The following is a 26,480-nucleotide window of genomic DNA, read 5'->3' as shown; positions in this document are numbered from 1 at the left end:
CTCCGATGTTCGCAAAATAATAAACGATGCCACGTACAAGTATTAAAAACAAAGCAAGCATAAGCAGCAGCAACAACAGCAACAACAGATGCTAGCGTACGAGTACAGTGGCAAAGGCTTCCCAACGACTCCCATAAAAGCTTGACACAAAGCAAAGCTAACAAACTGCGCGAAGCAGCGACCGGAATGAAGCGTTCCGCCCATGAATGCTCGCTCAGCAGCGTTTTATGTTTTTCCTACAATGCAGTAGCGGGCAAAACTAACAGCAGCAGCAGCAACAACAACAACAACGATGACGACTACAAAAACAAGAAGTAAGCCTCAATGTTACGCTGTCCTTACCAAACGTCCCATGTTCCGTCAAAACAGCGCCATTCAAATTAATAGAAAAAAAAAACGTCTAAAATCATTTCATTTGTATTTAAATTGAACTTTTTTTTAAATTTAAGCAAATGCAAAGAAATTACAAAAGTTTTGTTATGCCTCAAAATTGTTCGTTTCAGACACACATCAAAAATTTAAGTCAAATTTATTCAACATTTTAATCAATTTTTACTCTTGTTTACTATGATTTCAATTTGGGTAAAGCTATTATTGGATGCGTGGTAGTTACACACATGATTTTCGCATTGTAGGTACTTTTATGATCAGTATGTCCTTCTGTTTGACTGTATGAACGCAGAGAACTTTTAAGCCATAACAGTTAGACACACCAAACTTATTGTCAAGACTTGTCTCAAACTAATGTAGATCGAGTTTATTAGAAACTATATACAGCCGCATTAGGTAATGTAGCAGCAATAGAACCGATCGGCCAAAAAATCAATCAAAAATGTTGTTATGACTTTATGATGTATTTATGAATTATTTAAATTTCACCTAAATCGGGGCTTACACTTGTATAATATAGCTGCCTCTATCATATAACTGTCATACGAACGATTGGTGCAATAAATTTTGTTTTAGTTGAAAAGCTACAATCGGGCTGGCACGACTTTTACGTTCTTCCACTTATTTGTTTTAGCAAAATTGTATCAAGACCTTTCAAATGCGGAATACAGTTCTACTCTTGTTGGCTTTCTTACCAGTATATATTTTGCTGTTAGTGAACCTATGAAGATGCGAGGCGCTGTCATGGCGTGTATCAGTGTGTGTTACTCTTGTTTATGGCTTTGTTTGCACTTTTGTTTATAGGTGTACATTTTAAACGCTATGCGGCGCACCTGCGAGTTTATGTTTGTAGTATGTGTGTATGCGTATATGTGTGTGCTTGTGAGTGTTAGTGACATGTGGACAAAGGCGTACATGACTGGCCGGACGTTCTGGGGCATGGGGCATGGCCGCCCCTTCTTGGCCACAAAACGCCAACGTCAGCTGACAGTTACAGTGATTTTAAGCGTCCATCAAAAAACCTGTTTGACATTTAATTGTTGCACATTGTGGTTGCTGCTGCTGCTGCTGTTGTTGTTGTCGTTGTTGGTTTTACTGCTGCTTCTGCTGCTGTCCATCACAGTCATTTGGTTTAAGGTGAGCAAATGTATGTATGTATGTTTGTCTGTGTTTGTATGTGTTTTGTACGCAGCATGCGGCAAGGTTTTAACACAAGCGTAAAAGCCAAAGTCATGTGCTTTATTACAATGCCATTGCGGCAAAGTGAGGCACACAGATATACTATACACACACACACACACATATGTATATGTATGTGTACATCCTTTTACAGTCAAACCTGCCGCAACCGCCAACTCGGTTAAAGTTACAAAGTAATTGTTTAATTTGCATTGAAAAAGCAAAACAACACTTTACTACAACAATTTACTTAAAATTCGTGGATATCGGAGTTAACTACGCTAAGGCGAAAGAACTTTGATTATTTTAAATACAAAGCTTGAAAATCAGTATTAAAGGAAGGCTACAATCCTTTTTAGAGCCCTAAGCTGCACCTTAAATTCTCAAAACATGAACATTAAGTAATATTTGGGAAATAAAATGTTCACAACAAATATAAAGTTTGTTTTTATTTACTTTGAAGAGGTATGTGTACTTAAGTTCATTTAACAAATTTAATGATTTTCCACGATGGACAGTTTTAAATAAAAACACTCTGCTGATAAAGGTAGTATTTTAACCAAATCTCCAACTAGCTGTGAACCTAACCCTCGCCGAATTATTGAACGCAACTCAGCTTTATTTGGCTCCTCTTTTATTTCATTTATTTGATTTGCACGCCTATATCTGGTTCTTCTTATATTTAATTGTCAATTGATAACAGATAACAATTCATTAACTCAGTATGCATAATGGATAATTCACAATAATATAAGAACTAGTTGCAATAAAGAGGCAGCTTGTTGGTGTTTGAAATTAAAATTAATTATGGCGGAAACAGGTAGTGTTCAGAGCTAAAGATACCTCCCTAAAGACACTTCATTTTATGTAAACCTTTATTAGAAATTTGAAATTATTTATTTATTTATTTATTTTAACATTTATAACTTAGAATTAATCTTGAGCAACGAAGGCCTTCAAAAAGAAATTTGTAATATTTTATAATAAACCTTAGAAGATGGAACACTTTTGAAAATTAAACAATTCTAGCAAACACAATAAAATACTAACTAAGTACTTGTATGCATTGCTGTTGATTTGTTAGGAAGAAGGCTTGTGTTTCGAAGTAGAAACACTTGTGATCAGCACTTAAACAACGTAGCTAGATTTAACTGTAACTGTAACATTCATCTGCAGTCCCACACTTGCACACTCACACACACACACACACGTACACTCACACTCAGAGTTGAGACTTCAAAACTTTACACGTGTTGGCAACGTTTGCGGTCACATTTGTACAGGAGTCGCTGTCAGTATTTTGCGCCTTTTGCGTTTTGTTTTGCTTAATTTCAACTGTCATGCCTGCCTTTTCGGCTTGCCTGCTTTACCTTCAGTGACCCATTTGGCCCCTATGCGACACACTCACACACACACACAAACGCACATTTGGCCACATTTCTAATGGCCTTTTCGTGGTCAAGCATTTAAGCGTTGGCTTTACCTTGCCAGGTCAGCTTTCTCCCTCTCTCTCGCTGCCTCACTCGCCTGCTTGCCTGCTTGCTTACTGGCTGACTGTCTGGCTGGCTGGCTGGTTGGCTTGCTCTGTTGACCGCAAAAGTCGTTGCTGTTTTTGGTCAAACTTACAAACATACTCGTATATACATACATTTATACGAACATACTGTTGAGCACACCTTTTTGCCATTTTACACACGATTTTGCGGTCGTGTTGACATTTCAAATGCTTTCCTATTTGTCTGTGCGGCTCGTTCGCGCTAATTTCATGCCATTTGCGCTCGAATGCTACGCATTTGACAACGACATTCAATTTAATAGTGCGGCTGACCTTTGAACTTGCGGCAAACTACAAGAAAAAACTTTTGTCTGCTGCTGGTGCTGCTGCTGCTGCTGCTACGCCAACTTATTTGCTTTTAATTAATTTTGTGCCAAACCCCACAAACAAAACTTTTTGCTTAACATCTTCACAATCGCTAGTCCTTGCCCTTGCCTGCCTCCAGCCTGCAGCCACCGGCCTGCTCCCAAGCCAACTCACTCTGACACTGACTCTTGGCAGTATGCTAATGTTTTTCCACACAGCGCGACATTTAAACGACGCTCATGTGTGCTACAACTCCCTCGTTTCCCCGTACCCCCCAACCCCAGCGCCCATTTCCCTGCCATTAAGGCAGCGAGAACTTTTGTGAGCGCTACAAAATACTTTCATATTAGTTTAGAACTTTCATTTATATATTCACGCGCAGAATGCAACGAGCTGTGCTTTGCGTCTCTGGCTTTTCAGTTTTTTGGTTTGGCTTGGCTTGGCGTTGTTTCTGGGTTTTTTGGAAGTCTGGGTTCTGGGCTCTGGAGTGTGGTGCTCCGTACTCGGTGCTTGTGTTTGGGTTTCGTTTAGTGCGCATTAATTAAATTTTCGTTTGCGTTTTGCAAGAAATTTGCTTAGAGCTGCGCTTGGTCGCCCATTTTTTCCTCTCAAATTGAATTTCAAATATGGCAATTAAAACAACATTTTTCTTTCCCACACACACGCGCACACACCCGTCCAAAGCGAGTTTCTAATGTAATTAAAAAATATCACGTATACGACGCATGTGCCCCCGGGGTGCAATTTGTAGCCTATTTATGGCGAGATTTTTATACCCTGTACCCGTAGGGTAAAAAGGGTATATTAGGTTTGTGCAAAGTATGTAACATATAGAAGGAAGCATCTCCGACCCCATAAAGTATATATATTCTTGATCAGCATGACGAGAGAAATCGATCTAGACATGTCCGTCCGTCTGTCCGTCCGTCTGTCCGTCTGTCCGTCTGTCCGTCTGTCCGTCTGTCCGTCCGTCTGGATGAACGCGAGGATCTCAGAAACTATAAAAGCTAGAATAACCAAAGTTGGCATCCAGATTCTCCTAGGTCCGAGTAAGGACGAGTTTATGTTTTTTTTTTTAATTTTCCCCCCCTTCCCCCGCTACAGAATTTCGTCAATAGCGTCCACATTTCAAATGCTACCTAAACCAAACTTTGCACACATAATTTATATATAATTGTCTACTGTTGTATAAAATTTTATTCAATTCGGTCAATTCTAAGAAAAGTTATTAGCAAAACAAATTCTCGACAGTACAACCCCCCCAAACTGCAGCAACAAGTTCGCTCTTCTTCTTCCTCTTTTTGCTTCTGCTATGGGCGCATATAACTCAGTGACGGAAGTTTACCTGGGTACAGGGTATTACACTGTCGGGCTTGCTCGACTGTAGCGTTCTCTCTTGTTTTGTTTGGGTATTAGCTTGCACGAACATATCGTTTGGTTTGAGGGCACGTGCACATTCTGCCATCACTGGGCTCACATTTTTTATGGTATTTAATTTTTTTCCCGCCAATTATTGGTGAAGGGGGGTTGTAGTGTGCGAGTGTGCGAGTTGAAGTTGAACTTTGTCGAAGAGAGAGTCACAGCTGCGAAGCCGACGCACGTTCACGATAATTGCAACACACAGCCCTAAGGCTGATAAATTTCACAAACTCTCCTCCAAGACTAAACATTTATGTTTATGGCGCATTTTCTAAAACTTTTAAATGGTATTAACTTTACTTTTGTGTTCAATTTTTTTTATTTATTTACAAATTTTTTTTATTGCGCTTTGTTTCAAATTGTCTTTATTTTTTCTTTATTATAAAATTTTTTTCAAATTAAAGATGATGTAATTGTTGTTCACCATATTAGGTTTGTATTGATTATAATTTATTTAAAAGAGCTAGAATAACCAAATCCCCTAATCCTTAGGCAAGTTTGTTTTCTTTTTCCCCCCGCCTTTAGACATTTTTGTTCTCTTTCGCAATGCTATTGAAACAGTACATAAACACATATTTGTCTCCACTTATGTTTTAAAGTTTTAATATTTTATTACTTAATATTTTATTTACATTGTTATTGGAAATACTATACACAATTCTATACCAGCTCCAATAAAGTGTAGCGCATTCCCAAGCTTAACTCTTGAAAATTAGCAAATTAAATATTAGTTTTTATTTCTTTTAGTAGTAGATTATAGTCAGAATCCATATAAAATATGAATTTTCTAATAGAGAACGGCATTATATTTGACCGTATTTATTTCTGAATTATCAATTATTGTTATGCTGAGAAATGCAATAGAAAAATTGACGTAATATTTCACATTTTGTGTCTAAAATGTTTAAATGCAGCCACATTTGTTGCTGCCTTTTTCGCGAATATATGGCTTTGCAATTATGATAATTCAGTTAATTAATTTTATTGCCATTTGCAGCTGCTTTTTATTTGACTTTGCATTGCACGGAAAATTGAACTCTGCACAAGTTATAGAATGCATCTGCAACCATAATTTAAAGCCAAATATTTGATTGAATTTCAATAAAACTGTCAACACGCACACACAGAAAGAAAGAGAGAGAGAGAGAGAGACAGGGAGATACACATACAGATGCAGATATTCACACTCGCTTTGACAAATATTTATGAAATTCAAAACTGTAATCAAACTAAATGCGGGGCATGGCAACATTTGGATAAGCAGCAAGTGTGGGCTTAATGACAAAACTTTGCAAATCAGTAAAACATTTTATTGCCACACACGCGTACACACAAACACACACACGGGTGCACACACACTCGACACATATTTGAATTATGAAAACCTCATAATCACTTCCTGCACAAATGCACGAAATTGGGGCGAGGAAAAACCAAAGCCAGACCAAAAACTTCATATTCATATCTGAGCAAACTTAAACTCATTTGACTGCATTAAAATTAACACACACAAATGCGCAGCTAACACGCACACACACACACACAACCGGCACACACATAAGCGCATGTACATGCTGACAACTTCCGGCACTTCCGTTCAGTCACTATAAAACAGCAAAAATTGCGCATACGCCACGTTGTACATGTGCCAAAAACTTCCATACTGCGACATATTTGTCGCTAAATCAGTTATGAGCAGCGCATAGCGTGCTTAATAAGCAAATGGCCTGCAACTTAGGTGTGGAGTATCAGCAACAACAACAATAACAACAACAGCAACAATCCAGTCAACAAGTGCGCCACAAGACGTTGACTGGGGCCCCAGCAACAGGACCATCAACATCGTCATAATCATCAACTACGTTCTTGGTTGGCAAAACTTCGTTTACCTGCACAAAATTTCATTATAGCGCACAGTGGACAAATGTTATGAAAACAAATTAATGCACACTTAAAATTAAATACTAATAATATGAAAAAATACAAAATAAAAATGTAATAAAAATGTAATAAAAATGAAATAAAACAAAAGCAAAATATTGTTAAATTGAAATTAAATTTAAATAAAAATTGAAATACAAATATACAAAATAAAAATTAATATAAAATAAAATAAACAACATTAAAATATTATAGAAATAAAAATAATGAAATAAACATAGAATAAAAAAGAATTAATAGAAAGAAAAAAATAAAACCAAAAAAATATTTAAATATTATGTATATAAAACCAAATTCAGTCATTTTGAATTCAAATATTATATTAATATTTAATAATAACTTTTTTCTGTTTAAAAATCATTCTCCTGATTCAAAATTCTGAAATTTCGTTAAAACTCAATGAAAAAGGAATATTTCGAAATTCTGAACATACTGTTTTTTTATAGCCATTCAATCGAATCCGCTGGCCCATGGTGCTGCGCCCATAGATATTGGCACAGATAGGGGAGAGAGGGAGCGACAGTGGTAGAGTGAGAGACGTTGACGTTGCGCATACGCCCCGTGTACGGTAGCTGAGTGAAATTTTATTTTATATTCATAATTAAAACTTTGGCAGACAACCAATGTCAGCAACAACATCGCCAGCAATCTAATCAGCTACGAATATTGTACAGCAAATTGGTTTGACATTTTACTGTAGGTAGCCAAACGTTGTTCTTGTCCATGCCAGGATGGCTGACTGGCTGACTAGCTGACTGGCTGCCTGGCTACGAGCTGGCTGGCTAATAAATAAATTAAAATTTCAATAAGTTTTGAACGTGGCAAAAACTAATTTACCAAACGCGCAGCGTTTTGCCAGCGGCATCACAAGCGCTGCTCAACTTTTACCAAAAACCCGGAAAATCAACGTGCCGGCCATTGCTGGCCATTGTTATTAATATAGTTGTTAGTACTGCTGCTACCCTTCGTTTTGTTGTTCTTGCTGTTGTTGTTAGGGAACGAAGAGTTTTTGTGGCGTAATTTATTTGTGTGCATGTTGATTTTATGTTAAATCAACAAAAATGTTTTGCAAATAAATAAATTTGCGAGCACCACAACAATTCCAACAAAAAAACAAGCACAAAGGTTTTTTTCCATTTAAACCGAATCTCAAATATCCTTATAATGTGTAATTCGCCTCCGGACAAAAATCGATTGTTTTTTTTTTAAAGGATATTAAAACAAAACAAAAGCAGCAGGGAGCAAAAATAAAAGAAATATGTTGTATGTCAAAGGATATTATAACTGAAGACTTAGGCTTGTCATGTGCCAGCCCATCACAGCGATGGGGGAGAACCTTGCCTTGTTTCGCATACACCTTCTTTGTTTATTTTTTTATAATTTAAATGTATTTGTCATTTCTCTTTAAATGAAACTTTAAATTAGCGAGACATGGGAAATTATGACTTGCTCTTTAGAACAGTTGAAGTGGTTTTGTGTATAGGGAGTAAATGCTAAGAAATTTGAAGAATCTGCCACTACTGGATGGTTACGTAGTGCAAATTCCTTCGACTTAGTTTTTGTTAAATTTTGTCTTAAGGCCGCATAATTTAACAAACATACTTTTGTAAATATTTGGGATACCATTATAAAAAAGAAAAAAGAACAATTTTAATTTACAAAAATAATGTTAATAAAACAGAAAATGAAAACGAATGGTTGTAATAAAAATAAATATAGCTTTGTTTTTCAAGCAAAATGTAAAAGACTTACAATATTTTGTGTTTGAATACTGCTGCAGGAAATATTTATTTAAATATTTAGTAAACTAGTGTACATACAATTAATAGTTTTAAAATAAAGATCAATATAAGGTCGAAAGATGTATGAATATATTTCAAAGAATGTTTATGAATGTAATGTTTATGTCTGTTTTTAAGTTCTGCTGGATATTACTATTTGTTTTTACAATCAAATAAAATAAATTACCAGGGTGTTGTATATTACTACTTAATTCTTGCATTTGTTATAGCGATTTATTCTCTGTAAGACTGAAAATTGAAAATTCTTCATCTTAGTAAGTAATTGAAGAATTATAACAACTCTAAACTATAACATTCTATAGTAACACAAGGTGTTAAAACTATTCAAACCAATATGTTTTTAAGCTTATACTTAAATTAATCAGAGTGTGTATTTAATTCATTTAAAAGTTAATCCCTTCCTTGTATTTCGCGCTTTGCAAACACCATAGTGAAGTCAGCTGGGCCTGTTCACTAGGGTATCGCAACAAAGAAAGCGACGCGGTAGCCGACAAACAAAAACAGGCTAAGAAAAAACAAGCAGAAATGGCGCGGCGCACAATGGCGCGGCCACAACAGTAATAGCGTCAGTGGAAACCGCAGTAGCAGTAGAAATGGCAGAAGTAGCAGTAGGAGTAACGGTTGGGGCTGCCAACTAACCGCAAACAAGGAGCTTAGCGCTGAGAACAAGCTACAAGTCAAGTCAAGTCCAGAGTGGGGCCCGTTGCAGTTAAAGGGCCGTTCGGCTTGTAAAACTCAAACTGCAGTCGATTTCAGGCCATGGACCAGGGTGACGCCTACACAAACACAATCAAGAACACAGCCACACTCACACACAGATCTATATATAACTACATATAGGCATTGCCTCGAAAAATGTGCGAGAATTGCTGTTAAGAGCGCGCGTTTTTGAACAGAAACAGCCTGGCCGGACAGTGTGCGAAACTTTTCTGCTTCGCTCCTTGGCACATGGCCAGCGAAAACATGAGAACGCATGAGTTCGACGACGACGACAACAACAACTGCATGTTGATGCTGTGAATGTGTGTCTGTGTGTGTGTGTGTGTGCCTGACAATAATCCAAAAGTTTTACAAGCGCGCCAAAAAACGAGAAACCATTACAACGTTGAAGCAACGTTCGCAACTAGGCCGTGCCCAAATGTTGTAAGTGAGTGAGTGTGAGTGTGAGTGCGATTGTATGTGTGTCTGTGTGAGAGAGTTTCTGTGCTTGTGTGTGTCTGGCGCTAAATTGCAAAACCACTTGCAAGCAATTTTCATCTGCGATATTCGGTTGTGTCCATAGCAATCCAGTCCCCAGCACTCATCTCTCTTAACAGTACAGTGAAGAGTCAATGAAACAAGTTTCAGAAACTGGAACTTATTTAAATGATTTTCTAAGCTTAAATATTTTAAAATCATTCAAATAACAATAAAATATTCTCTTCATTCAATGCCACATTTTTACATACATTTAAAATGAAAGTTACAAATAGAAGTTATTTCAACAAATTTATTAAAGTTGTGACGTTTTCTTTTCTATTTATAGAAACTCTATAATGGAGAAACATAAGGTAAGTCTGAAATAAATGGACAGATTTTAAAGCCACACACATTTTGAATCTATCAACATTAAAAATAATGCAGGATGACTCAAAATTCACCAAAGATAATGAATGCTGATCATTATAAAAGTTATATTTAATGTTTTTGAAAATTATTGAATCTCCTTGATATGAACAAACTGAGAGCTAAGCTGTATTCGCTAACGAAGAATGTTTATATATGTTTTGTAATATTCCACAACTATAGATAACCTAAAATTGTGTGAAAGCATCTATGCAATAACTTTGGGGAATTATCGATGTACGCTAAAAAAAAATCAATAGATTTCCATTATAAATTAAATATAATTTTGACTCATTTTGTGATAATAACAGTTCTGGCCGTGCAATGCAATGTCATCATGACACCAATTGTCAGCATGTTCATAAAATTTACCCAATTTTTACCATACCATATTTTGGAATATACTAACATATGCATTTGAAAATTTATGATTAACATATTAAACAAATGCCAACAAGTTAGCGGCAAAGGCGGGGAGCAAGTGTTGTAAAACGGAAGCATCGATAAAGTATCGTTGCTACCTTTCTCCCAGAAAGTACTCATTTATCAATCACCTGTCAACACTTTTTACAAACCGATGTTGATCAACACTTTTTGTAAAAGTCAAGGTAGTCGAAAATGTTATTCCATTTCTGCATTCAGTCGTAGGACTCTGCCGGGTGTGGACGTCCAAAAATGGTGTTCTTTTATTTTGAAACTAAATTTTTTACTTTGAATTTTACTTTTGAAATAAATATTCCTTTACTATTATTTCTTGAGCATCTGCACTTAAGTTATTTTTTCATTCTGAATTTCTTTATATTTTATTTAAATATCTAATTTTTTCCTATGGGTTTTCCCTTTCCGCTTTTCAAAAGAAGATGAAATAATTATTATTTAAATATCTAATTTTTTTCCTATGGGTTTTCCCTTTTCGCTTTTCAAAAGAAGAAAACAGTACAAATGGTTTAAAGATTTTATTAAAAATGCCTAGGTCATACCAAGCTTTTAAACGTATTGAAATATTTATTGAGCAAGGACTGAAGTGAGAAAACTGGCAGTATTATTAATGTAATTTATATTTAATTTTTTTTATAATAAATTTAATATTTATTTATACGTAAAAAGCTCTCCTTCATGATTATCATACCAACACTTAAATGATGCCGTTTTTAGATATTTTAAAATTTTAAAAATATTTTTAGAAGCCTAGATTCTGCTCAATTCTCAAATAATATTACTATATTTAACAAATTGTTTTGAAGCGCTACTTTAAGATTTTGTTGTCTTTAAGTGCTGAGATTGCATTTGTTTTCTAGTTTATATTTAAATGGACAAATTTTTCTGCTAAAGTATTGCTCTTTTCGAGTGGGTACTGTATTCTGAAATGCTGTCCAGTTCGTTTTGTGCATTGTCATGTGAGGCGGCCGTGCTGACGATGGCAGTCCAAGTCGACTGCGACTGCGACTGTCGTTGACAGCGCTGCAAGCTATGGCCAAACTCATGCCAGGCAGTATAGTATTTTGTGCAGTGTGGAACCACAAGAGCCACCGGCGACGGCGTCGTAGCCACTGTCGCCGTCAACGACAACAGCTTGCGGTGTGCGGAGCCGCCAGTTTCATTGCTAAGCCAACAAAGTACGAAAATCTATTTAAAAAGAGGCAGTTAGCAAAAGTTCATTGTCTATGGCGGCAGAGGCAGCCGCAAAAGGTAAACGATTTGAAACTTTGCTCATTCCCAGCGACGCCGGACCGAGTATTCTAAAAGTAAAACCCGTAAAGCTCTTCTCACTGCCGACTACTCTTCAGCTGCAGCTTTGTTTATCCAGTAAGCCAAGGAACTCGAACACACATCCAAACATGTGGAGGCAAAAACTTGCAGCACATGTTACTTACCATAAACGCCACAATCTCGCACATATACTCGTTCGTATGGACCAACGGAGAGACGGACAGACCGAGAGACACATTCACACAGTACGAGTAACATTTGGCAAATGGAAAAATATGCTGAAATGTGAAAAATAGCAGTTTACACTTTTGGCTTAGAACAATGAAGCCAACCCTAAACACAACCTCCCACATGCTGGCCCATGCCGCGTGGCAGATACTTTTGCCTGCTGTTAATAAATTCAAAGTTTGTTTTACTCACTTAGCAAAAAAGCAAGGAGAAGGATGAGAAGAAGGGGAAGGACGAGGAGGAGGAGGAGGAGCAGCAGCAGCAGCAGCAGCAGGGAGTGGAAAAAAAATAGAGAAATGTAAAAACTCTGGGCCTGCCGCAACAAAACAGACGCATAAAGCACAAAGTTTCTTTAAACGTTGCATGGATTGTTATTTCGGCGTCCAGTTCTGTCCACTAAAAAACGGGCGTTACATGGCAAGTCGGTAAAAAACAGTTTAACAGTCTCTGCGCACATTCCCTTTGTCCATATAAGTATATATGGGTGTATGTTTACAATGGCAGGGGACATTTATTCGGTTTGTTTTGAAGTTACGCCTTGAAGTCCAAAAAAAAGAGAAAAAATACGAATGGGCAGATATAGATTGGCAATTTATGGAATAAATATGGAAACAAAAAATGAAGTGAAAAATGAAAAACGTTTTCTAGACTTGAATAGAAAAAGGTGAGGCATGAAATCGAATGGGAGAGATTTTGGTGTAAAAAAATATCAAAGAAAGAAATTTTTGCCTAGACGACAATTTCATCAGTGAGGAATACATGACATAATTTAAATAACAGCGATCATTCTATCATAGTTTAAATAATTTTTTAAAATATTAATGGAATTAGCAAAAAATAAGAGAGAACTATAAAGTGTTGAGTAAAAGAAACGAGACCTTAATTGATGAGACTGAAATTGAATGAATTTTTTTAAAAGTTGTTCTACAATTTATGGAAATACATTTAAATAAACGTAATTAGAGCAAGTTCGAGCTGCATTGCATTATTTTGTATCAAAATAAATGATATACTAACATAAATTTTAATATTTATGTAGAGTTTCATTATATTTGAACATTTATGTGGAATAATTGACAAAGAATTAGGGAAAACAAGAAAGGAATGCTAAAGTCGAGCAGGCTCAACTCTTAAATACCCTGTACCACCCCACAAAAAAGTAATTAAATTAATTAATTAATTTAATTTAATTAATTAACTAAATTAATTTAATTAATTAACTAAATTAAATATAAAATATTCCATGCATGCATACATACATTTACATTTACATCAGAATCGTGTCTATGCGTGTTTGTGTACTTGTACATATGTATGTATGTGTGCATTGGGCCTGGTTATATGGCTATAACTTTCTTTTCGATCATTCTATCATAATGAAACTTGGTATACGGATATATAATTACTAACCTAATGTGACTACCAAATTTAAGTTCAAAATTCCAAGAATAACGGGAGTTATAGAAAATCTTGAATAGGGGGGAGTGGGGGGTTGGATCAGAAAAAATGAACAAACTCGTCCTTTCTCGGTCTCAGGAGAATCTGTATACCAAGTTTGGTTATGCTAGCTCTTATACTTTCGGAGATCCTTGCGTTCATACAGACAGACAGACGGACAGACAGACGGACAGACGGACATGGCTATAACGACTCGGCTTGTCATGCTGATCAAGAATATATATACTTTGTGGGGTCTACCAAGCCTCCTTCTGTGTGTTCCATGTGCACTCGCACAAAACTAATATACCCTTGTACCCTTTGGGCACAGGGTATAACAACTCCAAACAGTGACAGGTCGACCAATTGGCTTAGTTTGTTGGCCGGTATGGCCTTCAGGATGTCGGTAAAAGTGTTTTGGATCCCTTCTACATCCACAAAAGGCTCTTCTTTTAGCGGAGAATGAATTGTTTTTTTAGAAAATTTAAAAGTAGCAATGTTCCAAATCAGAAATGCGATTTTTTGATCAGAAAATCAGTCACAAGTGCCAATGCAAAAATCTTCAGCTTTCTTCTGCGCAATATTTATCTCTGTTTTTGGAATTTTAAAAGAAAATCCACTTTCTAGCACTACTCCTAATGAGACTATTTGGTTTTTGGCTTGTCTGCCTGTTTCTTTTTGGTGCGATGTTATCAAGTAAATGTTTGTATTTTCGGCTTCTTTTGTGTTGATTTTTCAAGTGTTGATTTTTCACCAATTTTTGGTCATCAGTCAAACCTTCCACACATTTTGCGATACCCTAATGTTCGATCAAAATGATAATTTTTGTTTTGAAGCTGCCCTACTTCGATTTATTTCAATAAAGACTTTGTCAAATATAGTGCCACGAGATCAGGACCATAAGCCTAGATCGGTCAAAAATTGACCAAATTTAAAATAAAACTTAATTTTAGATCTTTGTTTGATGCTCGTTTGTGTAGCGATGACCTAAATACAGGGTTCCTTTGTGAGCGATAATTCCGCTTCCGAATGTTATCAAATTTTTACTGAAAATTGGTAAGGGATGTACCCTCCTAGCCAACCAGTAACATATAGATAGCGCCAGAATATGCCCTTCTCCTGGTTATTTAAGAATGCACCTGGTATTTCTGTAGCCCTTTCCCATTTAAAAGATTTCATTTAATTCTGCATTTCATTCCTTTATTGACATTCATTAGCAATTATTTAAGTACAATTGTACGAGTATATATGCATATAGTATTTCAAGCACTAATTGTAAATTGTAAGTTAATCGTGATTGTTGCTTTGTCTATAAATACAATTATAGATCTGTATAATGGTTGGAACGGGTGCAAAAACAACATTTCAACAACATTAGCGCTTGGAAAGTGTTATTTTTCGCATATAGGGTGTATTAAAGTAGTTAGGGCAATTCCAATATTTTGCACTTGTGATCAATTGAATTGATATTCTTATTTTATTAGAAGCATATATCTCATTAAAAACTCTTCAACTCTTCAATCCATTTAATCAAATAGAACATTAACTACGATACCTAATTGTCTTGTCTTTAGCAAAAGCTAGTGGCTACTCAATCGATTTGCTTTACCAATAGAGGCACATCGGTTAGGTATATATGAGTACTATGTATTTCAAGTGTAAATTTGTCTTTTCTTTTCATATGTCATGTTGTGACTGCAAAGCTTCGTTTTCTCTTCAAAGCGGTTTGTGATGCTCAGCTCGTGTTTCGTTTTTGTTGTTGTCTGTGAGGTCTAATAATAAGTGTGATTCAGTAGCTGGGTCTGAAACCGTTGCGTTGCGACAGCACCGAGTCGGGACTCTTTAGCTCCATGGCCAGCTTATAACCGAGCTCGGGGCGACGATCCCGACCCTCGGCCATGGCCTTGACCTGAGAATGACGAGACATTAATGATAACTTATTTAAAAATACACACAACAGTGCCACGCACCTCATTGGTGTGCACAATTACACCATCGCTGGTCACAACCTTCTCCTTGGTGTGCTCGATGTCATGGAAATCGGTGCCGCGACAACAGTCGTCTATCAAAATGGTCCGATAGCCAGCAGACAGAGCATCCACAGCCGTGGCGCCCACACACACATCGTACGCCAAGCCACACACATAAATATCTGTGGCGCCTTTCATCTTCAGTTGTGCATTCAGCGTGGTATCCGACAGTTTTTTATTATCCCAGAAAACTGAATATGAATCAACCTCCGGATTGGTGCCCTTATACACCTTAATGCCATGATCCACCACCTTAAGGTCCTTATGCAGCTCAGCGCCCCAAGAGTCCTGCACGCAATGCCGCGGCCATAAACGTTGCTTCATGGGCGGTGGCCCGGCAAAGATGACAGTATCGAAGACCTGTGCCGAGTCTGCATCGAGCTGACAAAAAACAGAGTTGTGTCGTTCTAAATTGTTTCGTACCTCTAATAATTGTTATTCGAATAATTTCAGCTTGTTTGAATACACTTGGAAGTTTAAAATCAATCTTTAAACAAACACTTAACATATTAGGGTGTACCAGACAGAAAAGGCCCTTAATGCATTATGCCATTTAAATAAAATTCAATTGTTTACAGTTTTCAAACATTTGAAGTGCTTAATCAGAAACACGAAACAAGTTTATAAAATCGAGACTCTTCTAAAATCAATCTTTAAACAAACACTTAATATATTAGGATGTACCAGACAGAAAAGGCCCTTAAAACAAGCTATTTTAATGCATTATGCCATTTAAATAAAATTCAATTCTTTACAGTTTTCAAACATTTGAAGTGTTTAATCAGAAACACGAAAGAAGTTTATAAAATCGAGACTCTTTATCGCCATGTAGTTGCTTGAAACAAGGACTTATTGCACATCAAGGAATTGACAGCAAGACTTTTATTTAAAGGAAACTTTGAATAGAAAACTATTAAATAATAATGAGCATCTGTGAAATAATCTCAATTAAATTTAAATTTTAAGTTCTTAAATTTCTTCTCCCTTATACTGCAACCAAGACATATTATCTCTTTTAAAAAAGAGAAAATTAATGTTTGTCAACATTTTAAAGTTTCTGTTAGGCATTCATGTTGAAGACATGTCCGCTGTTTTATTAAATAAGTATATTTAATTTCTTAAGCTCTGAAATGCAGTGCCAAGACTATCATTCCAAGTGGAAAGAAGAAAAAAAGATAATTAAGGAAATTTTGCTTACCGGCGATGACTCGTCCATGGCACGCATTTTGACGTTGTCGATGAAGGAGACATGATCGCTGGGATGCCAGTCTAGCGAATAAAATACTGCATCAAAGTCGACAGTATCTAGCAGCTTGTTGATGGGCTCCAGTATCTGGAACGGAAGCGCTCGCGCGGTTATGGACAAGTCAGTAAAACGACGACGGAAGTGCGTGTTATTAATTTTGACAAATTTCCATTTTCAAGTGCGAGTGCGTCAAAATGAGAAGTAAGTGGTGGACTAAGAAGAAAGAAGTCAGATCTGGGTGGTGGAGCTGGTGTTGATGGTGGCGATAGGCGGTAGGAGGTGGTGTTGTTGCTGGTGCTGGTGGCAGCTGCCAAGGCAGCCGCTGACGGTGGCATCCGGCGTGAGTCGCAAGGCGGATGCGACTTAAGTAAAGCATATCCGTTTCCGCCTGCATACACACGAACATACATATACACACACACACACATACATAGGCAGACAAAGGCAGCCATACTGCGTGCTTCTGCGTTCATCAACAGCGGCAACAGCCGTAGCCGTAGCGGTAGCGGTAGTGGCAGCGGCAATGACTTTGGCCCAGACGCGCTCAGACGCGGCTCATCCAAGCATTGCTCGTTTCCTTAACGTGCATTACGTTCGCTGCCTTCATTTTCATTTCTTGTTACGTTTCATGTCCTTCCAGCGCTTACCATACCACCTGTCCACCTATAACCACCCCAGTAGCCCAGCTCCCTCTCCCTCTCGCCACCACTCTCACCTAAGCTGCTCTGGCTGGCCGCACAATCCCGACGACGCTGACTCCACTCACCTCGTGTCCTTGCTGCTGTGCACTGCAATTACTTATATCCAAGGAACCACTTATAAAATCATTTTGTACATCAACAATGAGAAACGCGTTCACCGGCCGCACAATCTGTGGAGTAAAAAGCCCGCAGTGGCAGGAAGAAAATGAAACATGAGCACAACAACAACAACAACAGAAAATACTACAAGAAAGAAAATGCCACGAAAATTGTAAGAAAATTGTATGGCAAGTAAGTGAAGCACACGGACACACGCACAAAGGACGCCAAGAAAAGTACATAAGCACAAACATGAAAAGCTAAAAAGAAAAATTTATATGTATGTTTATATATATATCTGGGTGTGTGTGTGTGTGCGCTGATGAGTTTCTTTTTTGTGCTTAGCTCAAATGGCTGCCTGGCAGACTTTTTCTCGACGCTCGTCGCCCCATATAAATGCGTTTTAAATGAAGTAAAAGCCAGTCGAAAAAGGAAGAAGCAGCAGCAGCAGTAGCAGTAGCAGAAAACCTTAAACCCAAACCAGACATCAAACACACACACACACACACACACACACTTAGAGTGACATATACGCAGCGCTCGTTGCTATCTTGACTGGCGGCCATCATCGCCTCGTCCTCCTCCCCTCCGCCATTGTCTGCGTGTGTCGCTCTAAGCTGATTATGTTCGAGCATATTTAAAATTAGTGAAGCGCTTTTAATTTGTTATTTATGTACACGTTGATTATGAATGATTATGATCTATGCACAAACACACACACACACATGCAGACACAGACAGCAGCAGCGTTCCAGACGCGCTCGCTTCGGTGTCGTTGCCATTGCAACGATGCCGTCGACACGTGTGGCAGCCACCAATGCAATCAACCACACTCAGAAAAAGCACATTAGAGTCCTATTAAGGCAAATTAGGTTTTGGTTTGACTGCTGTGCTCAAAATTAAATAGAAACGTCTTCTATAGAGACATGAGTGTTCATTAGAGGGGAGCCGCAGTTTCGGAAAAATGTTTGCCTAATTGAACTTATTTGAACTTATTTAGTTTCACAATGTATAGTATATCTATATCTGTTTGTTTGTGATTCATATCAGCTGCATGGTTGAGACGAAGATTTTAACGAATCTTCAGGAACTCAATTCATATGCGTTTACATATTAGCAAAAAAAATTCAAAATTGCGCGAGTTGGGAATACAAGTAGAACAGAGAATGACTTGAAAAGTCTTTGAAATTATACAAAAGTAATATAAATTATAAAAAATAATCTGGTGCAAAGGGCATTTTATACAAAAGAAAATGTTTGCCTATTTAAATGATTTTTCTCTCATTTAATTTAAATGAAAACTAACTATAAAGTAACTTATATTTAAAAAAAAAATTGAAAGAAATGTAAAGTAAATGTAAATATACTTTATGAAATGAACTGTAGAAATCTATTCTAATTTTTTTAAATAATACTTAATTGTGGATTTTAAATATTCATTTCTTTATTTAGGAACTAACCAGTTATTCTTTGGCTTCACAATATTTATTGATTTATTTGTTTATGTCAAGAAACATTGACTGACGACATAGGAAATATATAAAAATTATAAAAAGCATCTTATAAGCTAGAAAAGCCTAAGAAGGAGATATCTTATCAAATTACAATAATATCTAATTAACGCCTACAATATTATTTTTATAATAATATTTTATCGAAATTAGAGCTAAAAACGAATTGTTATAATGAAATACTTGTATAAACATACGATGTTCATAATATTCTCTCTCACGCAAAAAATCTTCCTTCTATAAAATCAAAAACTAGTGAATGAGTGTGCCTTTAACACATTCCAATTACCTGACAAAGGTTGTTTTCTAAAAATAAATATTTATACATATAATACAATGTACATTTTTAATTTTAAAATACTTTCTTTTGTACTGGAAACTTGTAATAAGAAAGGACATCAAGTGGGTCTTTTGAATTAAGCTATTAATGTCGCTACCAACTTTTTAAGCCCCTCTTTAAATAATTCCTATAATTTGTTATATTCTTTGTTTAGTTTTGTTTCGTTACCATGGTGCTATGGCAATTATTGTAGGCATTTAGAATTTCTTGCTTCATCAATAGCAATAAAATTAATTAAAACAAAACAAAAAACAAAATTTATGCAAATATCAATCAAATAAAATTTACTACTCAAAGCATTATTTAAAAGAATGCACATTTGTATGCAAATCATTTGCCATCATCAGACTATCAGTTGAATTCAGTAATAACGAAGAAGCTATTAGTTAATAAAGCTCTTAACAAATAGGAACTCCCCAACATTTGTCTGAGTGCAGTTTGAGGACCAGCGGCAGCACGTGGCATCATCATTCTGTTTGTTGCTGTTGTGCTTTTGATTTGTGGTCCTCTCTCTCTCTCTCTCTCTCTGTCGCTGCCACACTTGAAAATATGTCGTGCAGTCAAATGCTTTAAAGCGAGCGAACAAACGTGTCTGCCCCTAAAACAGGTATGGAGCAGCGGATCTGTGGCAGCCGCTGGCTGGAGCTGCTGAAGGCGCTAGACGAGCTGCAAGTGGCGGAGCGCGCAAATGATGGCGGATGGCGGGTGGCCGGCGAGTGCCGAGCAATGCATTTAAGCAGTTGATGATTTATCGTCTGTTTGCAGTTAGTGGCTGATGGCACTCTCTGGCACTGCATTTAGTGTGTGGCACAGCAGGTGGATGTGATTTGCATGCACACCCAATGCTCCTTGCCACATGCCCCTTGCCACATGCCATGGCACACAGCGAGCTTGCCACGGAGTCAAACTATTGATAACGATAAGCGAGAATTAGTGCCAAATGCTTTTGACACATTCAACAGCATCAACATAATACTCAAATTTATGAAGTTCATGATCCGTTGGAAAATTTGTGCATATTTCTGCACTGATTGGCAATCATTCGCGTTCATTCTCATGTTAAGTGGGGCAGAAATTATGCATGTATTACTCCTCCTGCTCCATAAATATAATGATCTGGTTTCGCAGGCTTGCATTTTATATCGAAATACTTGTTAATTAAAGGGTGTTTCCTCAAATTTAAAAAATCAAGAAAAAGGAGAAAGCGTGGCAAGCTTTATTAAATATAAGTACTAGGGCCACTTCGCCAGTTAAAATATCTCTAACATTTCCCCTAGTGAAGACTTGGACTTTCCGTGTAAATTAAATTAAAGCACCCTTCACAAAAAATAATCTCCATTGTCAATTGCATGAAATTTGTTTGATAGGAATATAATGACTGCAAAAACTACAAGTATAAATATATTCTATTAACTTAACATTCGTATGTAACATAATTCCCTTTTTAAGTTTCTGAAGTATATTCAAATAAAAAATGCCATAAAAATACTTATGTACTATGAAATTATACGGGCTGCGACAATTTGAGCTTTGAAAAAGTAGTAGAAAGGTTTAGTAGTTCATTAGTAGCATTGTTTCATAATTTCTATACTCTTAAGTGCAATATATTATATTTTTATTTTACATACACTTGAACGTGTATGTTATTAGATTTTCATAAAATATAATAATATAATTCCACTATAATATGTATCTTAAACTTTACTGTTTTACCATCCTCAATAATTTTATAACTCAAATAAACTGCCATTCACAATTTAAATGATTTTATTGATTATCTAAAAACCACTATTAATTATGTCTTTTTTTTGTGGTATTATTGTATGCATATATAATTAATTCATACTTATTATGAAACATAAAAAATAATATTTGACTTCAAATGTTTAATATTCTATAAAATAAATATTTAGAATTCAATATTTAAAAAACTCTCATTGATGATAAATAATTGCACTTATTAAAGCAGAAATTGGCATTAATTGTGCTTGTTATTTGGATTAGTTTTTTTGTTGAATGGCAAATAATAGCTTGTTGCCACGGAAACTCACATGAATGTTACATTATATACATTTCCATGTGGAAAAAACTTCATTAACGCTTTGTGTTGCCATTAATCTTTTTTATATACATAGTCCACATACGGGCCATTAATCGTGACTCCGTTTTTTTTTTTTGGAGCCGCTTGCTGAAAAGGCAGAATTGTCCAGAGTAGTGTGTGGAGTTTTACACGAAAAAAGCAAGCACTCAGTAGTCGAGAGAGAGTGTCTTCTTCCCTAGTACCGAGAACACAAATACAATGCGTGCCAACCGAATAGGTTCGAAATTGTAAATACAAAAATGCTTTATTCTGGTAATAAAACTATTTTTCAAAGAGAGTAATGGTGCAGTAAATAAGCTGCTTCCAAACAATAAATATAAAGTTATTGCAACTTTATTTTTGGAATTTGAAAATATGCATTTCAAAAAAAATTAAATGCTGTTTATCGAGTAGAAAAGGTTATATATCATAGATAACACTTCTTTCTACTACTTATCATGGAAGCTTTAATCATTTTCAACTTTGAGGTACTTTGGTAATCTTTTGGTTTCTTTCAAATTTGTTACGTGCCCGGAGAGCCAAGCACTGCATTTGACAGCCTGGCACATATCAAGAGTAATTAAGTTAACATATTAGTTTAAAACTTTTCGGAATAACAAGCACTGTGGCAACCAAAAATCCTTGTCTACAACTTATGCTTTCGTCCCCCCATCCAGCTTCTTGCCACACCTTGGCTAACCTTAAGGAATCACAGCTTCAAAAACATCATCCAATTATGAACGCCAGCTGCCCCATCAACTGCTCCTTTCTGCTGCTCGTCCTCCAAGCCAAACTTGGCAAATTAACACGCACCTCATCCATTCCCCTCCCATTCGGCATTCCTCTGCATGGCCAGCAAATTGCCAGCAAGACATCCAATCTAGGCAACGGAGTGACCCTTGGTTCGGGCACTTATTGTTATGACGCCCCTCTCCAGCTTCTTCAATGCCAAGCGTTTAAATGGGCTCAACCACTTAGAAGCACAAGTAAAAGTTGCCAGCAGCTTAATTTAAAGTTAAAACTATGAATGTTTGATTAAAGTGGGGCCGGACATACATATTTAATGCATGGACTTATCTGGGTAAAAGTTTTCTTGCTTAAAGCGGTAACATGGAGTCAAGAATGAGGACATTTAAAGGCATTGCCTGTCTGCCCGACCTAGAATCTAAGCATGTGTAAGTCTGTGTGTGTGTGTATGTGTGTGTGTGTGTGTTGAGTGTGTTGAGTGTATGTTACAACCAAATTAATTATTGAGCGCAAGGGATGCACACGGCAAGGACCACAGACACGTCGAGCCACAAAAAGATATATGGAAAGCCACAGCGACACCAAACTGGCAGCCAAGTAGAATGGATGATGGGCCTACCAACTGGCTGCCAGGCTAGCAGGCAGGCAGGCAGGCCAGGGGTAAGGCTTGGGTTAGACAATACCGCTATAACGCACCTTTGGTAACCACAGCAAATCTTAAATTCAAATTACATTTCAACCCGATTCTGTCAGCCGGCAAAAGGAACAAGTTATAGAAATAACTTGGCTGCCGCTAACACATACTGTACATGCACTCAGAAAAATCAGTGCATGGTTACATGGGCATAAAACACAAAAGGCTGTGAAATTGTAAGCTAAAACTATTTACTAGAAAAGTTAAATAGAAAATTGCAAGACTTTCGATTGAAAAATAGATTTGTCACAAAAAAATTAATGACAACATTTTGTGCTTCTTAATAATATTTTAAAATGTTTATTTTCAATATTTTCAAATATGTTTTTGTGTGTGAATTATTTATCTGCTTGTTCATTACTTGAAAACAAAACAGTCCATAGAACTACAAAAACTAACTAGCTTAGCAATAAAATCTAGTCTCGTGAAGCATTCTATACTCATATTTTTAAAAATATGAATTATAATTTTTGTGTCAGAAGACTAGAATTTTAAGAGATTTTTTATAATTGAGAAATGAGCTTATTCGTCAGACGTCAGATATCTGCGTCAGAATTTCATGGACTGCGGGCCAAATAAATTTCCGAGTTATAAAACTTAGTTCTGATGGGCTTTTCCACAAACAACAAATAAGCATTTAATTGCTGGGGTTCTTTTTCGTCACAAACAAATAAACAGAATGTTTTCTCTGAGTGCATCTAACTTTAAGTAACACACACACAGATACACACTGCTGAGCACACGTGAGTTGGTATGTTTGTGACAAAGTAACAAAAACTTTCGTCTCACATCTTCACAACTCACAGCTGAGTCGCACTATATCTTTGGGGCTTGTGCGACGGCAGCGACACAAAAACATTTCGAGTCAATTTCAGTTCGGAATAAATTTCAAAATCCGTAGGAAGCCAAAGCGCAGACGTTTTTGGGTTTGCCAAAGAGTGCCGTGCGCCGTGCGTCGTGCGCCTTGTGCCGAGCATCGAGACCTGACATTCGTCGATTCAGAAAAACTGTCAAAGTGTGCGAGTGTGCCAAAAAAGTTGGCAAGTTAAGCGAAAGGCGGATAAGACGGTGAAGGAATCGAATGAAATTTAACGTTGTATTGAAGTATGTGCCAAAAGGGAAACAGCCGCACACCCACACAACCACACCCACACACATACACGCGCGCGCGCCTAAAAGCATGCTTGGGTGTTCAGGTGCTAAAGCAATTTCCGTTTTGAAATTGTTGCATAAGTTGGCTGACTGGCTGACTCGTCTGGCTGCCTTTCAGGCATTTTTGGCGGCTATATGTTTAATTTTTTCTTTTGGCAGACATTCTGCTTTGCTGCCTGCCTGCCTGACAGTCTGCCTGCCTGACTGCCACTTTGACAGTTTGCGGACCACGCAGATAGATGGGCGTGGCAGACAGCTGAAAATTACATTACACAATTTATGTGACCAGGTTGGCTGGTGAATGGAGACTGGTGCAGAGTTGTGGTATTTAGCCATAAATAAACAGCATTTTGGGGTTAAGGCGGAAGGCAGCATGCAATTAAAGCTGAAATCAATTTGAAAACGATTTGGCCATGTGCGTTGGGGTTTTGGTCAACCAACACACACATAAACTTTTGGCCCGCCGGTCCATGCGACTTTTTTGTATGTTATAAGTCATTAACTTTCTAAATAATCGCCGCTGCGTGTCAACTTTGGTCGTTAAACTTTCATCAGACGCTATGGCAGCGGTGAAAAATAAAATGGGAAAAACTGGGGAAAATTAAGCGTACGGCCAGCCGGCACGAAGACACGACGGCACAGAACGACAGGAAAAAATAGGAAGAAGACGAAAAAATAACGGAGCAAAATTTATAGCAAGATATTATTTTCCGCTTGATGAGCACACAAGTTGTGGGGCGACTTTTGGCACTCACTGTGTCCTCAGCCATGTACCAATGCCGGTGACGGTGACGGCGACGGCGACGGTGTCGTTGCCGGCTGCCGCCTATGTTGGTGGCCATGTTTTTCGGTGTCGGTGTCGGTGCGTAACTGAGCACGAAAAATGTCGCACATTGTGCCATAAATGAAGACATTATAAACGATGTTATGTGCCTGTGTGTGTGCGTGTGTGTGTGTGCACTCCAAGATTAACAGTACAATGTGCAAGACACTTAAAGCTGTTGAAAATTCTTCTTATTTCTCATTTTTAAGTTACTTATTTAAGGTTCAATGAACTATATGATGGCGACATGATATATGACCGAGCTGATATGGGTGAGACGAAATAAGTGCCAGTGTCTCAGTCGATATCGTGCAGTTGATATGGGTAAGATAAAACGTCCCAGCAAGCTTGGTTCTTTGCTTAATTGTGAGCTCGGCAAGTGTCAATTTATGAAATTTGAAGGGTCGCCTAGGTGCTTATGATGTGGATAAGTGTAGCTGCTTTAAGTAATAAAGAAGTTCTAAAGGGGATAAAACAAGTCAACTGTTTCTCGTTTAAGGTAGTCACTGATACACTCACCTAAAACCTTCTGATTTCTTTCTCATAACATATATTTCAACTCAGAAATCAGTAGTTAGGTAATATGCAGAAAAATCGGATAATTCTCAGTAATTCAATTTCACTTTTAACAACCTACTGCTATCAAGAATTTATAATATTTGCCTTTACCTATTTTCATATCGACTGATATTATGAAGTGTATTTTCAAAATTAGGAATACTAAAATGGTTTTACAATCGAGTTGAATATTTTATTAACATACATAATTGCTTAAAAGGGGTCACAATTATGAAAAGTACCTGGTAAACTTTAAGGTACGGCGGTCTTAAAAAGTCTGTTAATTGTGGGGGTTGCGTCAAAAGGCAGAGAGTAAGACCTTTTCTTAATTTTCATTTACATCACAAGAAGCAAAAATATTTCAAGAAATTTGTATGTTTGTCCGTATTTCTCATTAAAATCAGCATGAATTGTGCATTATTCATACCCAACGCCATAACCCCATTCATTCACTTGAAGCTGCCAAGACAAGCAGTCAAAAGTCTGACTGATGAAAATGGTATTGCGGCTGTCGGCCTACAGACCCTCCAGAGGCTCGAAACGGGATAATAAGATGCCCCATTTGCCAGACATTTGAAACCAAACTCAAAATACCTTTAATATTATATGCTGGCCATGTTGGCGCGCCCGAGAAATAAAAGCAAGCCGTGCATTTCAACAGCAGTGATTGCTTAATGCTTAGATTTTCATTTAAGCAAAGGTCGGCCATTGCACTTAGTCCCTCATCAAACGTTGCTTTGAAGGCTCTGTGGAAGGGCGATAGTCGGAGGGCGGTTGGCCCTCTGTCAAAGCCAACGCATTTCACGCTTGAGCCCACTTGAAACCACAACCGCAAAACACACACCTTTCTCCCCATTTCGCACTCGTTTCTGTGTGCAGTTGGTCCCGAAAGCATTTTCTGCGCATTTAAACACATAAATTATAAAT

General features: G+C 37.2%; 1 protein-coding gene across 1 annotated transcript in view; it reads right to left on the bottom strand.

Moving 5' to 3' along the window:
• Positions 1-14,789: 14,789 nt before the first annotated feature.
• The window catches only part of LOC115624144 (nicotinamidase), a 51,117-nt gene continuing 39,426 nt past the window's right edge, over positions 14,790-26,480 (bottom strand). The window contains exons 4-7 of the mRNA XM_030518741.1: positions 17,615-17,719; positions 16,801-16,935; positions 15,543-15,983; positions 14,790-15,481 (exon numbers count right to left, since the gene is read on the bottom strand). Of these exons, the coding sequence (XP_030374601.1) occupies positions 15,362-15,481; positions 15,543-15,983; positions 16,801-16,935; positions 17,615-17,719 (801 nt within the window). The 3' untranslated portion in view covers positions 14,790-15,361. The remainder of the gene's footprint in view (positions 15,482-15,542; positions 15,984-16,800; positions 16,936-17,614; positions 17,720-26,480) is intronic.

This window comes from Scaptodrosophila lebanonensis, unplaced genomic scaffold (assembly GCF_003285725.1).
Source record: "Scaptodrosophila lebanonensis strain 11010-0011.00,11010-0021.00 unplaced genomic scaffold, SlebRS2 tig00000053-arrow-pilon, whole genome shotgun sequence".
NCBI classification, from domain to species: Eukaryota; Metazoa; Arthropoda; class Insecta; order Diptera; family Drosophilidae; genus Scaptodrosophila; species Scaptodrosophila lebanonensis.
Note: the sequence above shows the minus strand (reverse complement) of the source record. Positions and strands in the feature narration are given on the sequence as shown.